We start from the raw sequence: 19,361 nt of genomic DNA, 5'->3' as shown, positions 1-19,361 counted from the left end.
TTTTTTTTCAATTTTTTTTTTTCTTTATTTGCTGCTGAGATGACTACATGCAATTACCTTCTGTCCATATCCAGATACATTCTTTCAGCTTCTTCAAATCTGCTAAAATAGGCTGCCACTTCTGCTTGCTTCATTGCCTCACTCTGCAGGTTGCCTAGACGCTTCACAAATTTAATACCTTGATAATCTTTGCAACGTACAAAAGCTTGTTCAGCAGTCTGCAGATCCAGCTTCTGAAGAGCAGCTTCAGCCAGGAGACGCCTGTGTGAAAAACAAACATAATAGATGGAAAAGCAGCTATAAAGTAAATTAAATGAGGATCCATTTAACTAGTCATTATTTGAAGAAGACATTCAAGTTACTGCAATTGTATTGTTTACTAATCTTAATTCAGTTGTGTGTTCGTCCCCAGTCTGTTCTGTGATCTATCCAGTACTTGCTTAGGGAAAGATGTTCAAATAATTGCTAATATTTTTTTGTTCAACTGTTCAAATGGACACTGGCTTGGGAGGAATGGGCAGGGTTTGAGTATTACAGTTGTCCTATGTGAAATGTGCATAGGTAGAAATATCTAAATGGAACTGCATTGAGACCAGCAACACATATCATAACTAAGTCTTGATGGCAGCCTCCAACTAAATTGGCCATGAAGAATAAATTATCCTTCTAATCGATCTGGATGTTCCTTGTCCAGTTAGGACAGCAGTGTGGGAGAACAGGGCAGTTTGGGAAACCTTGTACTGGTACTGCCCCATTGGTTAGTTCTGCAAATAGAGAATTTCTACCTTCAGGCCAGCCTACGTCCATCAGGTGCTTGAATGAGCTCTAGAATTTTCTGCAAAAATAAGGCTAGGTAAATTTAGACTGGCTAACTGACATTGTGAAACAAAGTCAGTGCAGTAGGGCACTGACAAAACCAATAATATTATTGCTGTATTCAGTGACCTAAGCCATGCTTAGGCAGTATCAGCTCAGTATTTTTGAATCAATTTGAGAAGGTTAGTATCACTTCAACTCAAGTGCTCATCGACATCAATGAAACCAAGAGAAAAACAGTATGGCAAACTTAATCTATCTGCGACACACATCACCCTGTTTGTTGCGTTCTAACAGTAAGGGGACTGTCCTGTTCTGATCTAGAATACATTTGCTTTATATCCAGCACTTCTAATCCATCTCTTCTGTATAAATATGTGACGTATCATATGTTTCCTTGCATAATGAAAATTAAATTCATGGCAATTTTGGAGCAAGGTGAACAGCATTTGACGTATATTTTGTGATTTTACAATATAAAACTTTTACTGAGACACAGACTTTATAGTCTAATAATCACTATAGAGGAGTAATAGTCATTTTATAGTAAATAAATAGATGGTACTAGCAAAAAGAATGAATGACTTCAAAACTCCAAAAATCTTCAGCTAGTTCGAAGACATTAGTAAAAATGAAGACTCGCAAAACTAACATTTTACCCTACATACTCAAACTACTAAAATTACAGTACTATTACAGAACCTTTCAACATGCAGCTATCAAATCCTGTTTTTCAGAATGTACATTCCGGAGACGAAAGCACAACTGGACAGGAAGGAATGCTTTTTGGGACAAACTTCTAAAGCAAGCTGTCTTGGCCAGTCTTTCAGCAATTCTAAATTCCCTTCTGAACTGTTAGAATTAACAGAGACCTCTCAACCCCCTTTGATGCAACCCAAACATCCAATACTGCAAGAAATCAGTTAGCTTCAAAACAGAGCCAAAATTACTAAAGAGAGGAACAGACAGAGAAACAATCTCCATAGAGTTAAAGAGAATTGGCATCATTCGACATGTAACTTGTCCATGAAGTTTTAGTTTCTGCTACTGACTTTTCATTAAATTATCTATTGAGACATTTACTCTTCCAGGCCTTATGACACAGGATATTAAATAGATTTCCAGAACTTCTGTTTTCACAGGTCTACTCTTACATGTTTGCTGTGCAGGCTTTTCAAGTTTAGTTTAATAGCTGAGTCCATGTTTAGTTTAAACATGCCAACATCTCCTTTTCTGCATCATAACATGATTAACATACCCAGCTCTTCTCATTTCTGTCCTTCATGGCCTGTCCAAAATGCTACAAGGTTAGTCAACTGCTCTTATCTTGTTATCATTCTAATGTCTTCCCTTTACCGGGTTTTAAGCTCTTTGTTATCAAGGCTCAATATAATATAAATAAATACCCTCTCAACTTATGACCAGTTTGAATTTTAATTTAACCAACTTAAAGTTAGCTCTCTGCCAGCTTTTTCATTTCTTTTAGATTTGCCCCTAAAAGCAGGGAGCACTGCTTTTTGGGGCTCATACAGCATAGAGCAAAAAGGTGTCCTGAGCCTGTACCCTATACCCACTACCATGACACACACAGCATGCCTTCCATTCTAGGTACTACAACATCCATAAGATCATAGAGTTCCAATTTAACAGCAGCCCAATTTTGGGGGTTCAAGAACTAGGAACCTGGGGAAGCACTGGCCCCAAGTTCTTTTTTAAGATGGCTGCTGAGGAGTCTTGAACACTTGTTCAGCATCTCCTGAAACACGCACTCTCAAATGCTCAGGAACAAAAACCTCACTTTCTTCCATTCTGGGAAACCATAAAGCCACACAGCTTGAAACTGCCCAAACACACCAGCTGCAAAGGAGGTGGGGAGCCAGGCTAGCAGGTGACTGCAGGGCTCTCTTTGGGCCTTCCCTCAACGCTGTAATACTGCTTTGGAGTTGATTCAGCCCAATGAAGAGATGTTCTCAGTTAGAATAGCAACCCTTCAGATTGCAGCTGAGCACTGCTACCTTTTTTTTTTTTTCTTCTTTTTCTTAAATGATTCTGTTTAAAGTGTATACTGCTTTGGCTGGTGTTGATTTAAGGTTTTGTACTTTAATACTAGATCTGTCTGAACAGGAAAAGAATACAAAAGAACACAAATTTAAACAAAGTTGGCTTATAAAGAGATTTTTACCAAAGTCTGGGATGTGGATTGTCTTCTATGAATTGGGAAGATTCCTCAATGCCAACTTTTTCAATCAATGCTCGACTGTCTCGTAATGACCGAATCTCGAAATTGATGATGTAATCTTTGTTAGGATGTTCAGGGTTCTAACATAATGGATAAAGAAACATAATTTTATTCCGCATCACCTTTATTTTCACCCAACATACTTATCTACTGCTCAAATCATTAAAACAGACACCAACTTTTCCTACAAAATAAAATTAATTATCCTTACCTTTAATATTTCATCCAGAAGAACAGATTTTATTTCTAAATCTTCAAAGTTGCAAATATATCCAGAAGTTTGTATAGGTTCCTTAAAGTTAAACAAAGGAATGAACTTGTATTCTGTCTGATTAAATCCTAACCAAATCTGTTAGGTATAAAGAGACTTTCTTCTTCAAACTAGGATTTAATTGCATTTCCAACAGGAAACAAATCCTAAAATCATTAACATTATTGACAATTCCATATACACAGACATAATGAAAAATCCTCATGTTTTCTGTAACTAAATTATGAGAAAGAGATAAAGGAACACCTGCCAATATTTAGATTCAACTGAACTGTGTTATGCAAATATCTTTACTAAAATTGCGTTTATATTTTCCAAAGCATACAAAAAATATGCTCCTGAAAATATCTCATACATTTAAGAAAAATATGACAGCATTTTTATCTTTCCAGGACTGATAGTTCATTTTATTTATTTGTTCCTAAACAACACGCCCACATTAGAGTTGACAAGATTTTGAGATTCCAGAAGCAAGTTTATATAAATAAACACTTGCCTAATTGAACAGTAAGCACAAGAATACTGCTATTCAATATAGAGCCATTAACTTATGAGCAAATTTGTAAAATGAGTAGTTTGCATATGTTAATATTTACCTCCGGATCCAAGTTTCTGAAAACATACATTCTTGTTTTCTCCATCATTGCAAACAAATCTGGGTTATCTTTGGCCCATTTCATATCCCAGACATCTTTGCGTTCCAGTTTCAGCTGCTCACCTATCACTTGCTGTCCTGTACTGTCTACTGCCCGTGTATCCAAGTCAAAGAAAGTCAAAACACCTGAAAGGTCTATGATAGCAACACGACTACAGAGAAACAAAGGAAGAAAAAATAAGACAGCTAAATAATATTATTCAAGGTTGTAAATCTGAAATAGTTCCCTAAACTGGCACACTCAGGCCAAATTTCCCCTCTAATCTAATACCACTATAATTCCATAGATTCAGTGAGATGCATGTGATTTTCATCTACCTGCACAGCAGAGAGAGACCAGAGACATGAAAAGAAGTTTTTCATCTGCTCATAGAGGATCTGACCCTGCAAAGGTTCTGAAATATGCCCATTTTTATTCAGCACTCTGAAGATCCTTAGTACTTCAGATACCAAGTTGAGTAAATAGCAGGTTCTGCCCCTCACAAAACTTTTCTTGACAGAGCCTAAAATTAACAACCAAACAGAATTGTTTTTCTTTATTTACTAGGAGGCAGATTCTTAAATTAAAAAGACAGTGCAATGATGCAGACTATTAATCTCTAAAACAGGATTTCTTATATTTCTACAAAGGGTATTCTTTAGGTTTTTTCCAGACAATATGAAGTATAATCCAATTAATCTTTGAAGTAATTTAAAATATGGGAAAAATACAATTTCTAAAGGGTTACATTTGAAAATTTCCAGTTACATTGGTCTTCAGTGAATCACACTAGCCTATATTTACTACAATGCCATTTTAAAAGCATTTCTAAATATTGAAAGGTATTTAGATACCCTTAATCCCTATTAAAATTTCAAAAGCAATTTAGAAAATTAACTTCAAAACGCTTATGGATCTTAGCCTTTTTCACTAGCACAAAGCCATTTAGGAAGGAAACAGCTTGGGTTCAAAACAAAATCAATGTGGCTCTGACTAGATCACATTGCCTTTTAAGTGAAGCAATCTATTTTTGGTCTATACCTAAAAAGGTGAGCGATCTACACACACATTATGAATTTTGTTTGAAATTATAAAGTTATTTTGAAGTGATTAAAATTGTCTTACAAGTCCGCTTTAGTCAGTATATTTTTGCCTTTTCTGCTAAGATTCTCATGCTCTCCCTTGCAAAGAACAGCTGTTAAGTAGAAAGCAACTTCAGTATTGGCACAGCTGAACCTTAGGAAAACCAGTCTTGCTAGAAGCATTGCCAACAGCTACAGCTTGTAACAATGGAAAATTAACGTGGGATGAACAAAGTTTCCAGGCATTAGAAGGACACAGAAATAGAAAGAAGCCTTAGAGATATAAAATTTCAGGTTATGACATAATTTCGTCAATTCATGTCATGATCACAGGGAGCTTATGTTTGGTTCATCTAATAAAGATATTTTCATGTGTATGTTTCCTTAAGCTTCCCACACAAACCCTGAAGAGTTTAAAACATAAGAGAGCTTTACTAACACAGTCTCTCAGAGAAATCTGATGACTGGCCAGAGATAATTAATTAGTAATAAATAAATGGTTAAGCAACCATTAATAACAACTAAAAAATTAATAAATAGTTTATAATAAAGTAGAATTAGTATATAATTATTACAGAATCATAGAATTAATAGAATTAGTATTTTCAAAAATTGTAGTCATTTATTTTAAAATCCGATACCTGTGTTAGAAGCAGATCCGTAACTTACCTGGAGTTGCAGTTCAAAGACAGCTGATATGCACGACAGTTCAGGGTATACTTCTGTACTATACCAACGCTAGGAAGACTGTATCTCTGAATAGTGCCAGATTCTCTTCCCTAGAGAAAAGCAGTGCTTGCTTATTGAGAGAATTTTTCCATCAATAAACTCTTTAAAAAGGTTTTATTTATATGCTGTCCTAGACAAAAGAGGTTTTGGATAAGTGACAGAGCAGAAGTGGAAAGAGGGAATGTCATCACCCTAAAAGTTCCGAATTCTGCTGTTTAAACAAGATACTTTCTTAAGATGCTAAAATTTACAGATCTGCTTAAATCGGGGATATTAACACTAACAGCCATAGTCCACATGCAGCCCACAGAACAGTTTCAGGAGCCCAACAATTCCTTATGAACCTTCAGACATGGTCTACATAACACAAAAGGAGAACCATGAAAAGATCCCTGTCCCACGCTGGTAAGTCCACTCAAACAGTGCCATATGACAGTACCAGCTCGGGTCTGAAAGCAGTACAGCTGTGTTCATGTAGCACTATCTGCATGCTAACAAGTCTCACCAATTACTTCAAGACCTGAGCTAGCTTTAAAAGCAAATGCTGTAAAATATACTGGTTATTCAAAGGCTTGAGTAACAGTAAACATATCTAACAACCAATGCGGTTTATCTTTATTTTGCTGAATGACACACCCATATCCTGTGTCAAGACACTATCAGGCCAACAGTCTAAAATGAGTTTGACATCCCTGGCCTGAAATGATCACTGCCACTATTTTCTCATGGTGTTTCTGTAGACTGAACAACATATCCAGCTTATTTTACCTACTGTTTAACCCTTATGCTGGAAATGAGTCAGTATTAAACTTTAAGGTAGTCCAAAGTTTATTCCTTTCGCCCTCGCCCCCAAAGCCACCCCTAAGATCCTCAGCATAAAATTGCCTTTCATCTTTGATTTTTTTTACATCTATATGCCCTATAAACTGAAAAGCAGATTTGGTCAGAAGTGTTAGAAAATCTAACCACTGTAATATGCATTCAGCTTCAGCACGTTTATCCAGATCTGGTCTCAAAGGCATTTCCTTTCATTCCCCTTCCTTCCTTTTAACCAAAGTCACTGATTAATTATTCTCTTAATTTCATTTTCTCACTCTTACTCTTCAAGCACAAACAGAATCCCATAGTCACCTACTAACTGCCACACTTTTTTCATTCATGTTTTTTCCCATGACCCACTGATTTTGTAAAATCCAAAGGATATAACACACAGAAAAAAAAAAAAAAAAAAAAAAAAAAAAAAAAATCACTGGAGTAGTGGCATGGGAAACCATCAAGATCTTTCTTGAGAAGGTAGATAAAATGAAGAAACAGTAATGTTCTTCTATCTTTGTTCTGCTCAGTTTGTTTTAAAGCCCACCCCTATGCCTGTTTATCTAATGAGGTCACTTTTCAGATTGGAAAAAAAAATGCACCAGCTCTTTGGCATGATACAATAACTCATAAATAATACATAAGTATAATCCATAAATGTATTAATATCTATATAGCATACTACCTACATGTGATATTATATAACACCACACATTATACCATTAACATGTAAATAGACAAATTTTGTAAATCTTTGTGCATTTACATGCAGCCTAAAGGAGACTTCCCAGAACTCAGATTACAGAATTAATTCCTGACCTGGACTTTCTCAAACCCTGTGTATAAGTACTAAATCAAACAACTAGTCTGTACTTAAACTGTAAGCACTTAGTGAATTAGCCCTCCTAAAGAAAGAGTACAGCTTAACAGAAGAATCTGTTAAAGTTATCTTTGAGGACATCTAGAAAGATATTTCATCTGTATTAAGTTCTAAATTCAGAAATGCTTTGAAACTATGACTGCTTATGAACAAACTGCAGAAGAATCTCCTGCCTACAAGCACAAGAGGTAATTAGGAGTTATTTTGATCATGTAACTTACCACAAGTAGTATCTTATCAGATGCTGTTATTGCACAAATTGGATCTCTTGTTCCCTGAAAGTATACAAGTGATATCGATATCAGTTTTAATGCAACAGTAAAAATGCACTGCTAAAGAAAGAAGTTTTATTTAAATAGACAAGAATCTTGGTAAGTATCCACATGAAAAGGGGCTACCAAACCTTGTCAGTATATAGTATATAGATGGTTTATGATATTAGTAGCCTTTGTTATGGGAATCATGACAATAATAATATTAACAGCTTCCTTTCTTCTCCTGCCCCTCCTCCAGAAAAATAAGAAACCCAAAATGTAACAGGTGTTTGACAGAAAACACAAGAAAGCAACTATCCCTGACTTGTGAGGCCTGTAATTGGTAAGTACAAAAGCGAGCCTGCATGCGCGCGCGCACACACACACACACACACGAAGTGAAAAAGGCTGAAAATACTAGAAAAGATTACAGGGGTTATTGAGTTTCAATAAGCTTATACTTTGTTTAAGTAAGGGGAGCTGCTTCTCACCAAGAAGACATCAGGTATCTACATAGTGGACCCCAGAATATACTTTTTCTATGTTCCCTACAGTGTGGTATATATTTCTAGTAACGCATAATGACACAGTTAATGATGCACTAACCAGAGGGAAGAAAAATAACACTTATGTACAAAAGGTAGAAGTAAAAGCAAATTTAAGTATAACCACTTCTACTAATGAAAATCTATGAAAATACATAAAGCAATGCTAACTACTTCTCCTTCAAGCTACCAGTGACACCACAATAAACTAGTTAAAAACATCACTCACTTCAATAGCTCTGCTGTAATCAAGGTGTCCATCTGCAGATCCTGAAGGGGTGTCATCAATATGATAAATCCTGTAGAACAGGAAAGTTAGAAGAAAAAGTGAGTCCAAAGAAAGGATCATTTCTGATAGCATACAGATATTGTCAATCCTTGGAGAATAAACCATTGCAATTGGAAAAGAGAATAAAAGCTATGCCTGTTCTTATGTTCCAGTAGTATCCCCTTTGAAAACCCTGCTTTGTATTGATAAAATGATATGGTACTTGCTTTCACTTTCACAGCCCCTGATGGTCTGTCTATTCCCATATGATCTATAAACTTTCATTCCGCAACAAGAAGTTCCTGCAAACCATCAACCACCCCAACTGTCTCTTCAAATGTTCACTTCCATATTTCCTCGGGCTCTTCTCCATACTTATGGAGAGCTTCACCTTCACAGCCACAAAACTTACATATATGCTGTATTCAACACTTCATCATAACTTCTCTTTTGCCTTAAAAAGTAGCATCAGGAAAGAATTTAGAATGTTAAAATCATAGTTTATGCTGAATTACAACTATTTACTTTTTCAGTATTTCTATCAAATCTACAATCTTGTCCAATGCCAGGACATTCAGGTACTAGAACAATGTAAGTTGTTACAACAGGTACAAATAATTATTCATTATTATGGAAATATTGTGACAGGGGATGATAGATTTATAGAAAGATGCTATAGTGTCTCTATGGAAGAAAACATAAAATAACACAAAAGAAAATTGTAAACAATTGTGGAGGTGACAGAAAAGTTAATGCCACTAATGAGCACCTGGGAAGGAAATATCTTGGAGGCAAAATGATGTTGACTTTGGCTTGTTTAGTTTGGGAGGATAAAAGTCCATACAGGATTAGACATCAGAGATATAATCAGACACAGGTAAGAACTAGCTGGATATACTACGTCCTTACAGCTATTGACACGCAAGAAGCAGTTAAAGTTATCAGAGGGAATATAGCTGAATATAGCCTAGAAACTAACAGTATGGAAGAGAAAAAGGGGAGGGAGAAAAAAAAAGCATCAAGACACACAGCTCTGTAAGGGAAGCACGCAGCAAGCAAATGGAGACACTGAACAGGACTAACCCAAAACAGTCTAAGAGATTTGGATAACAAACACACATTTGTTATGGAAACCTATTCTTTAGTATTTAATCTTACAGGCCTGCAAGTCAACAAATCTGAGTAGAAAAATGAAAAGACAACAGTTCACGTTTTAGGCATGGGAGAATCCACCTTGATCAATGATACCAGTACAAAGGAAGAAAAATGACAAAGCCTGAAGACAAACCTTTCCCTGCCTTCTTTTCTGGTCCGTGCTACCTGATTAATTTCCATTGCTGTGAGCTTCTTGGCCACACGATACTGCCAGATGTAAAATGCTTCTTTTGAAGCTGCTATCACATGCGTTTTGGTCATTGTGACAAACAATGGTCCTGTTATGAAACCCAAATGGTTGTAAAATTAGAGCGGCAAGTATTGGACTAGATGCTAATTTGTAAACTGTTTCCCAGATGGATGAAACCATATCTCCATAGACTAAAAGCAAAAAACAACAACAACAACAGAACACAGACAAAAACCACACCACACACAACCTAGCAGCAGTTTTCATTAATTGCTAAGAAATTTCACTGGGGCCTTGTGGCCTTGTTCAGAACAACAGAGAAATTCTTTACAAGTTCTGATGTACAAATTAACACTTTTCTCCCTATTATTTCAACAAATTTCCATGTGCTAATGCAGAAGACATCAAATGCACAGACAACTTTCCAGGTTAATGACCAGTTCAGGAATATCTCAAATCTCTAACAAGATCTACAAAATACCTCCATATCTGATGTATTTGTAAATATTTAAATATAAATAAAAGGAAGACTACTCAAAAGTTGACAATCTAGAAGAGATTCTTTGATTAGCAGACTTAAAAACAGTTAACAAATTTTGAGTTAGACAAGACTTAGAAATGCTGTTTGTATCTTAGTTAATAGCTGGACCAAATAACAGTTCTTTATCTGCATGGCAGCAAATTAAGTATTTAGCAAAGTGTGTGCTTAGTCTTACTTTATTGCATCCAAAGATCACAGTGTAGGAAGAAAGGGCATTTTCTTCACTTTAGCCCTAAGCCCATTTAGAATATGTGGATAAATTGAGTATCTCATTCCTGCTGTCAATGTTCAGTGACTAAAGAGAAAATATATATATATATATATATGCACTCAAACCATTATTCTTTATAATACACCGTCTTCACTGTATTGCGGCTCTTTTTTTTCCCCCTTTTACAGTCCTTTGTTTCATCTTTCTGAAAACCAGTGAATGCACATAAAAAGACATAGAAAAATGTAGAAACTATTAAGTAAATCCCCCAATGCCTTCAAATTCTACAAGTAAATCAGTATGCTACCAGACAAAACAGGCAAAGTCAAAAGAGTTGTGTAGCCCACCCTGTCAGTGAAACACCAAGTCATACAGATAACATGCTGTGAGCACAAAATCTGATTCTTTTACAGTGAATCTCGACTTTTTTCTGTATTTTAGCACAGAACAGAACTCTGGAGGGAGCTATAAGCCTGCCATAAAGAACAGCAGTGCTACGAGAGACAGATGGGGGAAGATTGGTTGAACAGATTTTATTTCTTTAAAACCAAGAGGACTATATAAGCTACCTGATGGCTGCAGAATACTTTTTAGTATAAATGTAAATACTGGATAAGAAGGCTTAGTGATGATACTTAACATGTGAGCAGTGCAGTTGTTTACATTATATGCAACTCGGTGTACTTCATATACTTAGAACACATTCATTTCAACAGTCACATACAACTGAAGGATACAGTCTCCTCTGTTTCATTAACAACATTAATAAATTCTATGTATTATTTGCTCTGTTCTTTTATTACCTTGCAGCTGCACATGCCATTAACAACCAATGCTCTTATCCTTTAAAGATGAAACATGAGAATCTCCTGACCTGTGAAGGAATCAGGTTTCCTCTTGCTCAAATCACAAAATTTTAGTACTAAGCCTCATATTTGGACTCAGCTTAGTCAACATTTAAACACTCTACTCCAAGACAATGCTAAACCAAGCCACATCTGAAAGCCATGGGCATACCTCAGACTCACCAGGTGACTCCCCATTTGACCTACAGCTTCCATGGAGCCTAGACTCATTCATTTGTACACACCTCAAAATGCCCCAATCTGGGAAAAAAGGATGTTCGCATAAGGTCTGTTGTGATTCAGAAACAAAATGGCAACACATCTATGCTTTATCCAGAGGAATACAATCAATTAGGCATTTTATGAACATGTCAAAGACTTAAACTGATTGTTGCTGTCAAAAAAAACCCACCCACCAACCCCTGACACATTTCCCTGCCACTTCTTTTATATCAGCTCTAGCAGCAGCTTGACCACAGAGTAAGTTGGAACAGTTCATTCATCTAACTGACCTCAAAATTAAATAAATAAAAGATTAGTTTAAACTGGATTAAAGAGTAAATCACAAATGCTGGAGAGGGCAGGAATGAGCAGCCAGCATGGAGGGCAGGGCCTTCCCTTCTTTGCAACAGCAGGCTAAACAATGATTGGATTTAAGCCCAATGTGAAACCGCAGGGAGAGGGATACACAGCACACAGACACAATCATCAGGATCAGATCCATTCAAAAACACATCTGGAAGAGCAGTATCTATATGTGGGAACCAATGCTTTTACAAAATTGCCTATATAGCTTAAACAATTGCATAAAAGTAGGATATATGGGATTTTTTCTAGAATTGTTTTAGCATTTTATACTGGACAGTCATTAAAGAAGAAAAAAAAAACAAACACACAAACAGAAAAATCTGTGGAAAAAGAAACTAAAATCCAAGTCTAGATTGGACATTAGGAAACACTTCTTTACTGGGAGGGTGGACAAACAGTGGAACAGGCTTCCTAGAGAGGTGGCCGATGCCCCAAGCCTGTCAATGTTTAAGAGGCACTTGGACAATGCCCTTAATAACGTGCTTTAACTTCTGGTCAGCCCTGGAGTGGTCAGGCAGTGGGACTAGATGTTGTTGTAGGCCCCTTCCAACTGAAAGTATTCTATTCTATTTTATTCCCCCCTCTCACCTCAGAGCCTTAATCACTGGGCTACATTCTGCTCCTAAAATGCTTTCCTTCTTGGCTGCGTAACAGCATAGATTCAACACGAGGAAAAGGATGCCCCAGCCACTCCAAGTTTGGGCTGTTGCTGGGGCAGAGAAGGAAGAAATGGGATTTGTCCTTTCCTGGGAAAGACGCTCATTTCAATCCCTTCAGACTGAGGAAGATCTAGAATCCCTTTCTAGGCAGCTTGTTTAACTACTTAGTTTCCTTTAGTGTAGGGATGTATTATCATCTTCTACAGTGGCCTTGATTTTAGCAGCAAGTGCTGCTCACTTGGGGATCAGTGCCCTTCAAAGAATTTGTGCTCTGACTATTAAGCAGACAGAAAAGCCAGCACCTTAAGCCAGAAGCAGGCAAGAGATTTGGACACTCCTCTGCTCAGCATTTCCACTGCGTAGCAGCTTTCCATGCTGAACATGTGGACTTCTTAGATTGTCTAGCTCTTCCCACTGATTTTGCAGATAGCTAACTTCAGTATTAATGTCTTAATACTTAAGTTTTCAGACCTTGAAAATATGTATGGAAAACATTTAAACAGTTCCCTTACTTTTCAGTGATGAAATACTGAAAAGGGTTAAACACACCAGCCCATCAAAACACCAACATGTGAAAAAACTGCCCTTTAAGTTTTCTCTGGCCCTTCTCTCTCTTCTCACCTCATTTCTCTTCACTGTTCCTTCATAAAACCTCCTTCCTGGAGAGAAACTTTATTTCTTAGACATCCGGGAATCTCAAATAACCTTCTGCGATGTCTGTATTTCATCCACACTCACTCCATCTCACTTCAGAACAGTTAGAAAACACCTGCTTTCATGTCTAATCTTCTTTAAAAAATAGTAGATGGAAAACAAACTTAATGCACAACTATTATTTTGCTGCATGAAAAAGCTGAGACACTTTCTAGTATAAGAAATAGGATATAAAAACACAAGAGAGACAAGTAATCCCACCTAAATCTGATGGAAAGGAAGCAATCTGACAGACACAAGACTAAACTGTTGTTTTCATACAAGCCTGTTACAGGCTGTTCCTGAGAAACTGGGACAAACTTAGTCTGATCAATAACATCTACCTAATTTTAGAGCTTGATTCAAATGCCTCTAGAAGTGTTAGCTCATAAACAGAAGAAAACGTCAGACAGCAGCAGAGCAGGGACAACCAAACTGCACATGGGACAACTCATGAATGACCACAGTTTACAGAACACAAGGAAATATTAAAAATCAATTATAGTTCACTTTATCAACTTTAAGTAACGGCAATTCAACTGCTGTTTCACATGTAGTTCAGTCATCCTTGTTAAGGCATGTAGGAGGGAGGCGAGACACCTAGGCACGACTCCAGCACTCTGCCTTTAATCCACCTGTATGTCGATCAGGCTGTTGTATTCATTTCACTGGGCAGTAACACACATGTGAAAGATAACGCAACACTTCACTATATCAGTGCTCCTAAGCGCATGTAAGATGATGATACAATCCAGCCTGAGTGACATTTTCTTAGCAGATACCATCTGTTGTGTTTCCATTAAAAAGATATTATATAACAAGATATTTAACCTTCTGTAGTTTATATTTAGTTATTCACGAAAGGACTTTCACAGAAAGCCTGTGAGCCTGTGAAACAAGCACAGAAGAAACTGTGTTGGTTAATTTTTGTACCTTAGTAGGATGAAATATAATAATGCTAGACAATGGAGAAAAGACTAATTTATGGGCTAGCAAACACTAGCTATTGTGAAAGACCCTAAAAAAAGGGCACAGGAAGCACAGGAAGAAAGATGCCCTTGAAAAAAATAAAGGGCAACATGAGGAAGAGCTTTAAGGTGTAACCATCCATCGATGTCTAAAGAAAGTTGAAGTGATGGCCTTTCACCAGATAATGACTGATTAATCCTTTTGTGCCATCGTTAGCAGAAGCAAGCATTAGAAAGCTAATGACATAATTAAAAATTCAACAGAATGAAGGCAATAAGCACTTTTTCTTTTTGAGCCCTTCTTGAACTATTGGTTTAGAGCCCAACAATTTAGATCTCCTGGGGGTGAATCAAACCTTGTGCACTGTCACAATTACTTTGTCATTAGGAGATTAATAGCACTTTGTTGAAACAACTTTATAAAATGTTATAAATTGACAATTTGTACAAATTGTGCCTTAACACACATTCTCAGATGCATTATTCAAATGTTCCATCAGCTACTTTGCATCCCTAGATAGCAATCTTTTTTCTCCACTATAAATTTCCTAGCAGGACAAAGCCCAAGAGACCTGCAGGGCATCAAAGTCTCAAGGAGGAGTAAGATCTTTATGCTCAGTAGAGCGCCAGGTGACTGCTATTCCAATGAGGGGCAGTCCAGTAAAAAACAAAGATATTGTGTGTTCAATTTGCAGTAATTAAAGCCAGCCAAAAAATATAGTTTAGACTCATGGCAGTCAAGAGTGCTCACTTAAGAATAGGCAGGAGCACACAGATAGCGAGCGGTCTGTTGAGGAACATTCTACTACACGAGAAGGCATTTTTTGTAAGCAGTTATGAAAATCAAATAAAGCAACAACCTAAGTGTTTATAAACCAGTCTGAAAGATGGCACTTAGAAGCCTCAAACAAGAACAAGAGTTCAAAATAAAAATTACCTAGGCAAATTATTTTCTGGACAGAACTCAATGCAACAATTTATCACTTTACTAAAAGACAATAGCTTGGAAAACTGTTTTGGTAGAAAGAAGAGAAAGAAAAAGAATTTCACAGACAGATAATATATTTTTTGTTAAGTCAATAACACCCCTCCAATTATCTTGAGTAAGAGAGATGTTAATTTTACTTTTATACTGCTTATATCTTAAACTATTAATGACTACTCTCACCTGATAATTGATTTAAAGCTGATTTTTTTCATTTATAAACAGGACAAAAGGATCATGATTTTGTTAGAAATAATGCGCCAACTGGAATCTTAAAAGAACTTACAGAAAGGTGTTCTGCCTTTAAGGTTTTGCAAGGTCGTCTCTGTCTGTTGACCTCAGAAAGGCGAGCCAGCTGCTTAAGTTCAGCACCCTGTCAAACTGGAACAATTACACTTTCTACTGCCAAGAAGTTCCAACTGTGATAAACAGCATGATATACTGTATATTAAGACCTTGATTGTGTACAAGTGTCTACACCTCACACAGACTGACCTTATGTTATAAATATTTCAAGTTGTTCTATAAAGTTGTATCTTCAAAGGTTACAAAAAAGGAAAGCAACTATCATAAAACCAGTGCAATGTGTTCCAAAAGTGTTGCATTTATAGGCGTTTGCTTTTCCCTTTCACCTTCAATCCCTTCTGTAAGTTTGGTGGGCTAACTTTAAAGGAGTCTTACAGGATGCATATATTAAAAAAAAAAAAAAAAAAAAAAAGGCTAAATCTTTGGCTGTGTTTACTATACAGCAATGAAAGACTTGCTTGTTATGTTTGAACTACCGAGACTAGAGAAGTTTTTCAGGACTCAAAAATGCAAATATTCCCAACCTCAAGTATTTGCCCATCTATGAGACTGAAGGCTGGAACGCCTAGCATTTTCACAAATGAACTCACACTAGGAAAGAGCATTGTAAATCTATGCACTAAACTGATCCTCTGACATTGGAGGGAACAGAAGCAGACTGCAGAAAGCTTAGTTAAGCAAAAGGAAGAGAAGCTTTTTCCAGAATGTTTAATCTCTTCAGCACAATTCAAATACAGTTGTAACAACAGCAGCAGCATTTTTCAATTAAATAGCATTTCTCTTTAACTGTTTTCAGTCTCTAGAGAAGATTCTTTTCTTGTGTACAGACAGCTGTAGAAGACAGGTCGTAATGGGGGAATCAAAGAAACTGATACCTTTGTTTATAATGTAAATAAATAAAATTATCACAGATAGATTTAGAAAGCTCACATAAATAGAACACTAGAAAAATGCAAAGAAAAGACTTTAAATGCAGAGTTGAGAGGTGTACATGAAAAGCTAATTTTGACCATCTGAGTGGGATTCGACTGACTTATTTTTAGATATCTCTGACAGAGATGAGCTGGTTGCCCTGGGCTTCTTTGTACCCAATGGAGAGCAAAAGGACCCCTTTCAGGAATGATTCATTGAACTTATTTTAGATGTCAACTGTAGAAATGAGATAACTACTCCCTATAAGTCCCTGAATCATCCTCCCACCGCCCCAATCCCACCTGTCAAGTAAGTCCAGGAGACTAGTAGGCAAATAGAGTGTAGACATCTGATCAGGAGGGGGGATGAGACAGGGGGGACACAACAGAGATGCCACCCACATCACTATCACCCACCACATCATGTTACTTCAGTGCTCAGTTTTTGAGTTTTTGGGTTGGGTTTTTTTCCACCTCCTTCTATTATAAAATTCTTGGTATTGAATTTCCTGGACACTTTATTCCTTAAGATTCTGATGTGCCACCTCTATTGTAAAAGGTGGCAAGAGGGCATCAAATTGACATAAACAGAAATTATAAGACTAAAAAGTACCACAATATTTCATACACATTCCATAGGACAAAGAAGTCAAACTCATTCATCAGAGCAGGATACTCTTCATTTTAATTATGATCTAAAATATAGGGGATGAATTTCAGAATATATATTTGACTCACAGCTGATTTCCTCCTGCTGTCACTGAAAAACTGAACAATGTTAGAAAATGACACTTACAAACTTAGTTAATATATAACAAAAAATAAAACTGTTCAGTAGCACTGGCTGAGGAAAATAATCACCTTTATGATCTCAACTATTTCTATTCTTTGGTTGATTTTTTTTTCCTACTTACATTCTTCTGTGAATTGTTAACTTCCTTGTCTTACAGTTCTTCACCTTACTTTCCCCATCTTTTCTATCTTACCAAAACTTTGCTAGACACTTTTCCCATCTATTTTATCAGACTGAACGGCTCTTTATCATTTAATACTAACACCAAGTATTAGCACTATGGCTTGGAACTAACTTCTCTAACGAGACTAATTTAGACAGAAGAGTTACTTTTTGCAGAAAGGATGAAACAATGGCCCTAGAGGCAATTTACATCAAAAAAAGTTTATGAGGTTTCTTGTCATAATAGCTACATCTCTTTTCGGCACAGGTAGGGAAAAGATTTTGGTTTGGTTTGTTTAAAAAATAAACCTAATCTCTGCAGAATCAGAGCATGTAAGTTCCACAGCTACAGACACATATTAGACACCTTCACATTAATAAAATAAGAGGGGAAGAATTCTTCCAGGTTTACCGTAAGTAACCTGTTTTTATTCATAACCTGGTCCAATATGGCTATATGCTCCTCTGCTGTATCAACCATGCACAGTATTTTTTTTTCTCCCCAAAGTATTTTAGTGTGGTCAGAAAGTGCTATATCACTGAGCACAGCAGCGGTATAGTGATATCCCACTTTTCTAACACAGTAGAATCACATTAGATGTCTACTGCCAAATACACCTTCTACTTAGTATCATTTTAGCTAAGAGGTTGTAAAAATAAGTATGTACTTTTCATTTAAGTAACTATACACTCCTCTCATTCAAAAGCAAATAAATATTTTTGCTAAAACTTCATTACAAATGATTTAGCCTTTCAACAAAACAGAAAAGGTAATCAAAGAACAAAGCTTCAAAAAGAAAACTGCAAATTGGTTTCACAGTGTCTATTCTGAATCCAAATTCAGATCTATTTGGATAACAAAACAAAAATAAAGGAAAAAAAGAGAACAAACAAAAGTGGATTAATTAATCAAAAAGCTGATTAATTTGTCAGTTTGTCCACGCTTCCCTCATCTCTTTGAAGGGAAAAAAAAAATCAATGATCTTTACTCTCTAGCAAAACTCCCAGAAATCAATGTTTTGCAATTACTTGGCGATGTTCTGTACCACACCTGCAGCAAACAAGCAGTAGGAAAGCCTGGAATTCAGATCTGTTAAGGATTTGGGGGTATTTTTGTATTTTTGTTATAATCCACTAATTTTTTTATTTATTTGATTTTTAATTTATAATCTGAAATTATTTAGATAAAACAATTGTGAGGAAGATGATAAGGAAAAGTTATTATCAACACTGCAATATGAGAAATTGATCTTTAAGATATTTGGAAAGCAGCAACAAGTTACTTTTAAATGAAAGTCCAGATCAAACTATTTCAATTGCTCTGAGAAACAGGACCCTCTTCAAAAAAGTACATTTTCTTAAAAAGGAGTTGAATTACCACTGTTGTGAAGGAAAATAAGAATCACCAAGAACAGGCATTTAAGAAAAAAAAAAAGGAAAAATAATTTCTTTTAAATTCTATTGTAAATAGTTTGTATTAACTGGAAGAATCAGTTTAAATTTAGCTAATTTTTACAAGGAATAGGACTGGGTTTATAAGCCACTATTTTTATTAACAGAGTAATTAATAGGTCATTTCCAACACAAATTACAGTTCACAACATGGGAACCCCTGGTTACATGTTTATTACATTTAGGCAGAGTCCAAATAGAAGTGAGAGGCCAATATAAAATCATAGTCACAACCACGTATAGAACGGAAGGTCACCTTTGGATGAAAGGGGTGTTACCACACAGTGATTGCTTCACTGAACAACAGACTTGCACAAGAAATTCATTACAAAGACTAGAAAAAAAACTCAACAAAATAACACTATTGCAA

General features: G+C 36.2%; 1 protein-coding gene across 2 annotated transcripts in view; it reads right to left on the bottom strand.

The window, feature by feature from the left end:
- WDR35 (WD repeat domain 35) overlaps positions 1-19,361 on the bottom strand; it is a 46,376-nt gene that overhangs the window by 10,716 nt on the left and 16,299 nt on the right. For both annotated transcript variants that reach the window (XM_030036989.2, XM_030036990.2), the window contains 8 exons: positions 9,821-9,965; positions 8,494-8,563; positions 7,687-7,740; positions 5,713-5,822; positions 3,923-4,133; positions 3,267-3,347; positions 2,999-3,135; positions 58-261 (listed from right to left, as the gene is read on the bottom strand). In XM_030036989.2, coding sequence (XP_029892849.1) covers positions 58-261; positions 2,999-3,135; positions 3,267-3,347; positions 3,923-4,133; positions 5,713-5,822; positions 7,687-7,740; positions 8,494-8,563; positions 9,821-9,965 — 1,012 coding nt within the window. The remainder of the gene's footprint in view (positions 1-57; positions 262-2,998; positions 3,136-3,266; positions 3,348-3,922; positions 4,134-5,712; positions 5,823-7,686; positions 7,741-8,493; positions 8,564-9,820; positions 9,966-19,361) is intronic.

The sequence above is a fragment of the Aquila chrysaetos genome, chromosome 15 (genome assembly GCF_900496995.4).
Source record: "Aquila chrysaetos chrysaetos chromosome 15, bAquChr1.4, whole genome shotgun sequence".
Lineage (NCBI taxonomy): Eukaryota > Metazoa > Chordata > Aves > Accipitriformes > Accipitridae > Aquila > Aquila chrysaetos.
Note: the sequence above shows the minus strand (reverse complement) of the source record. Positions and strands in the feature narration are given on the sequence as shown.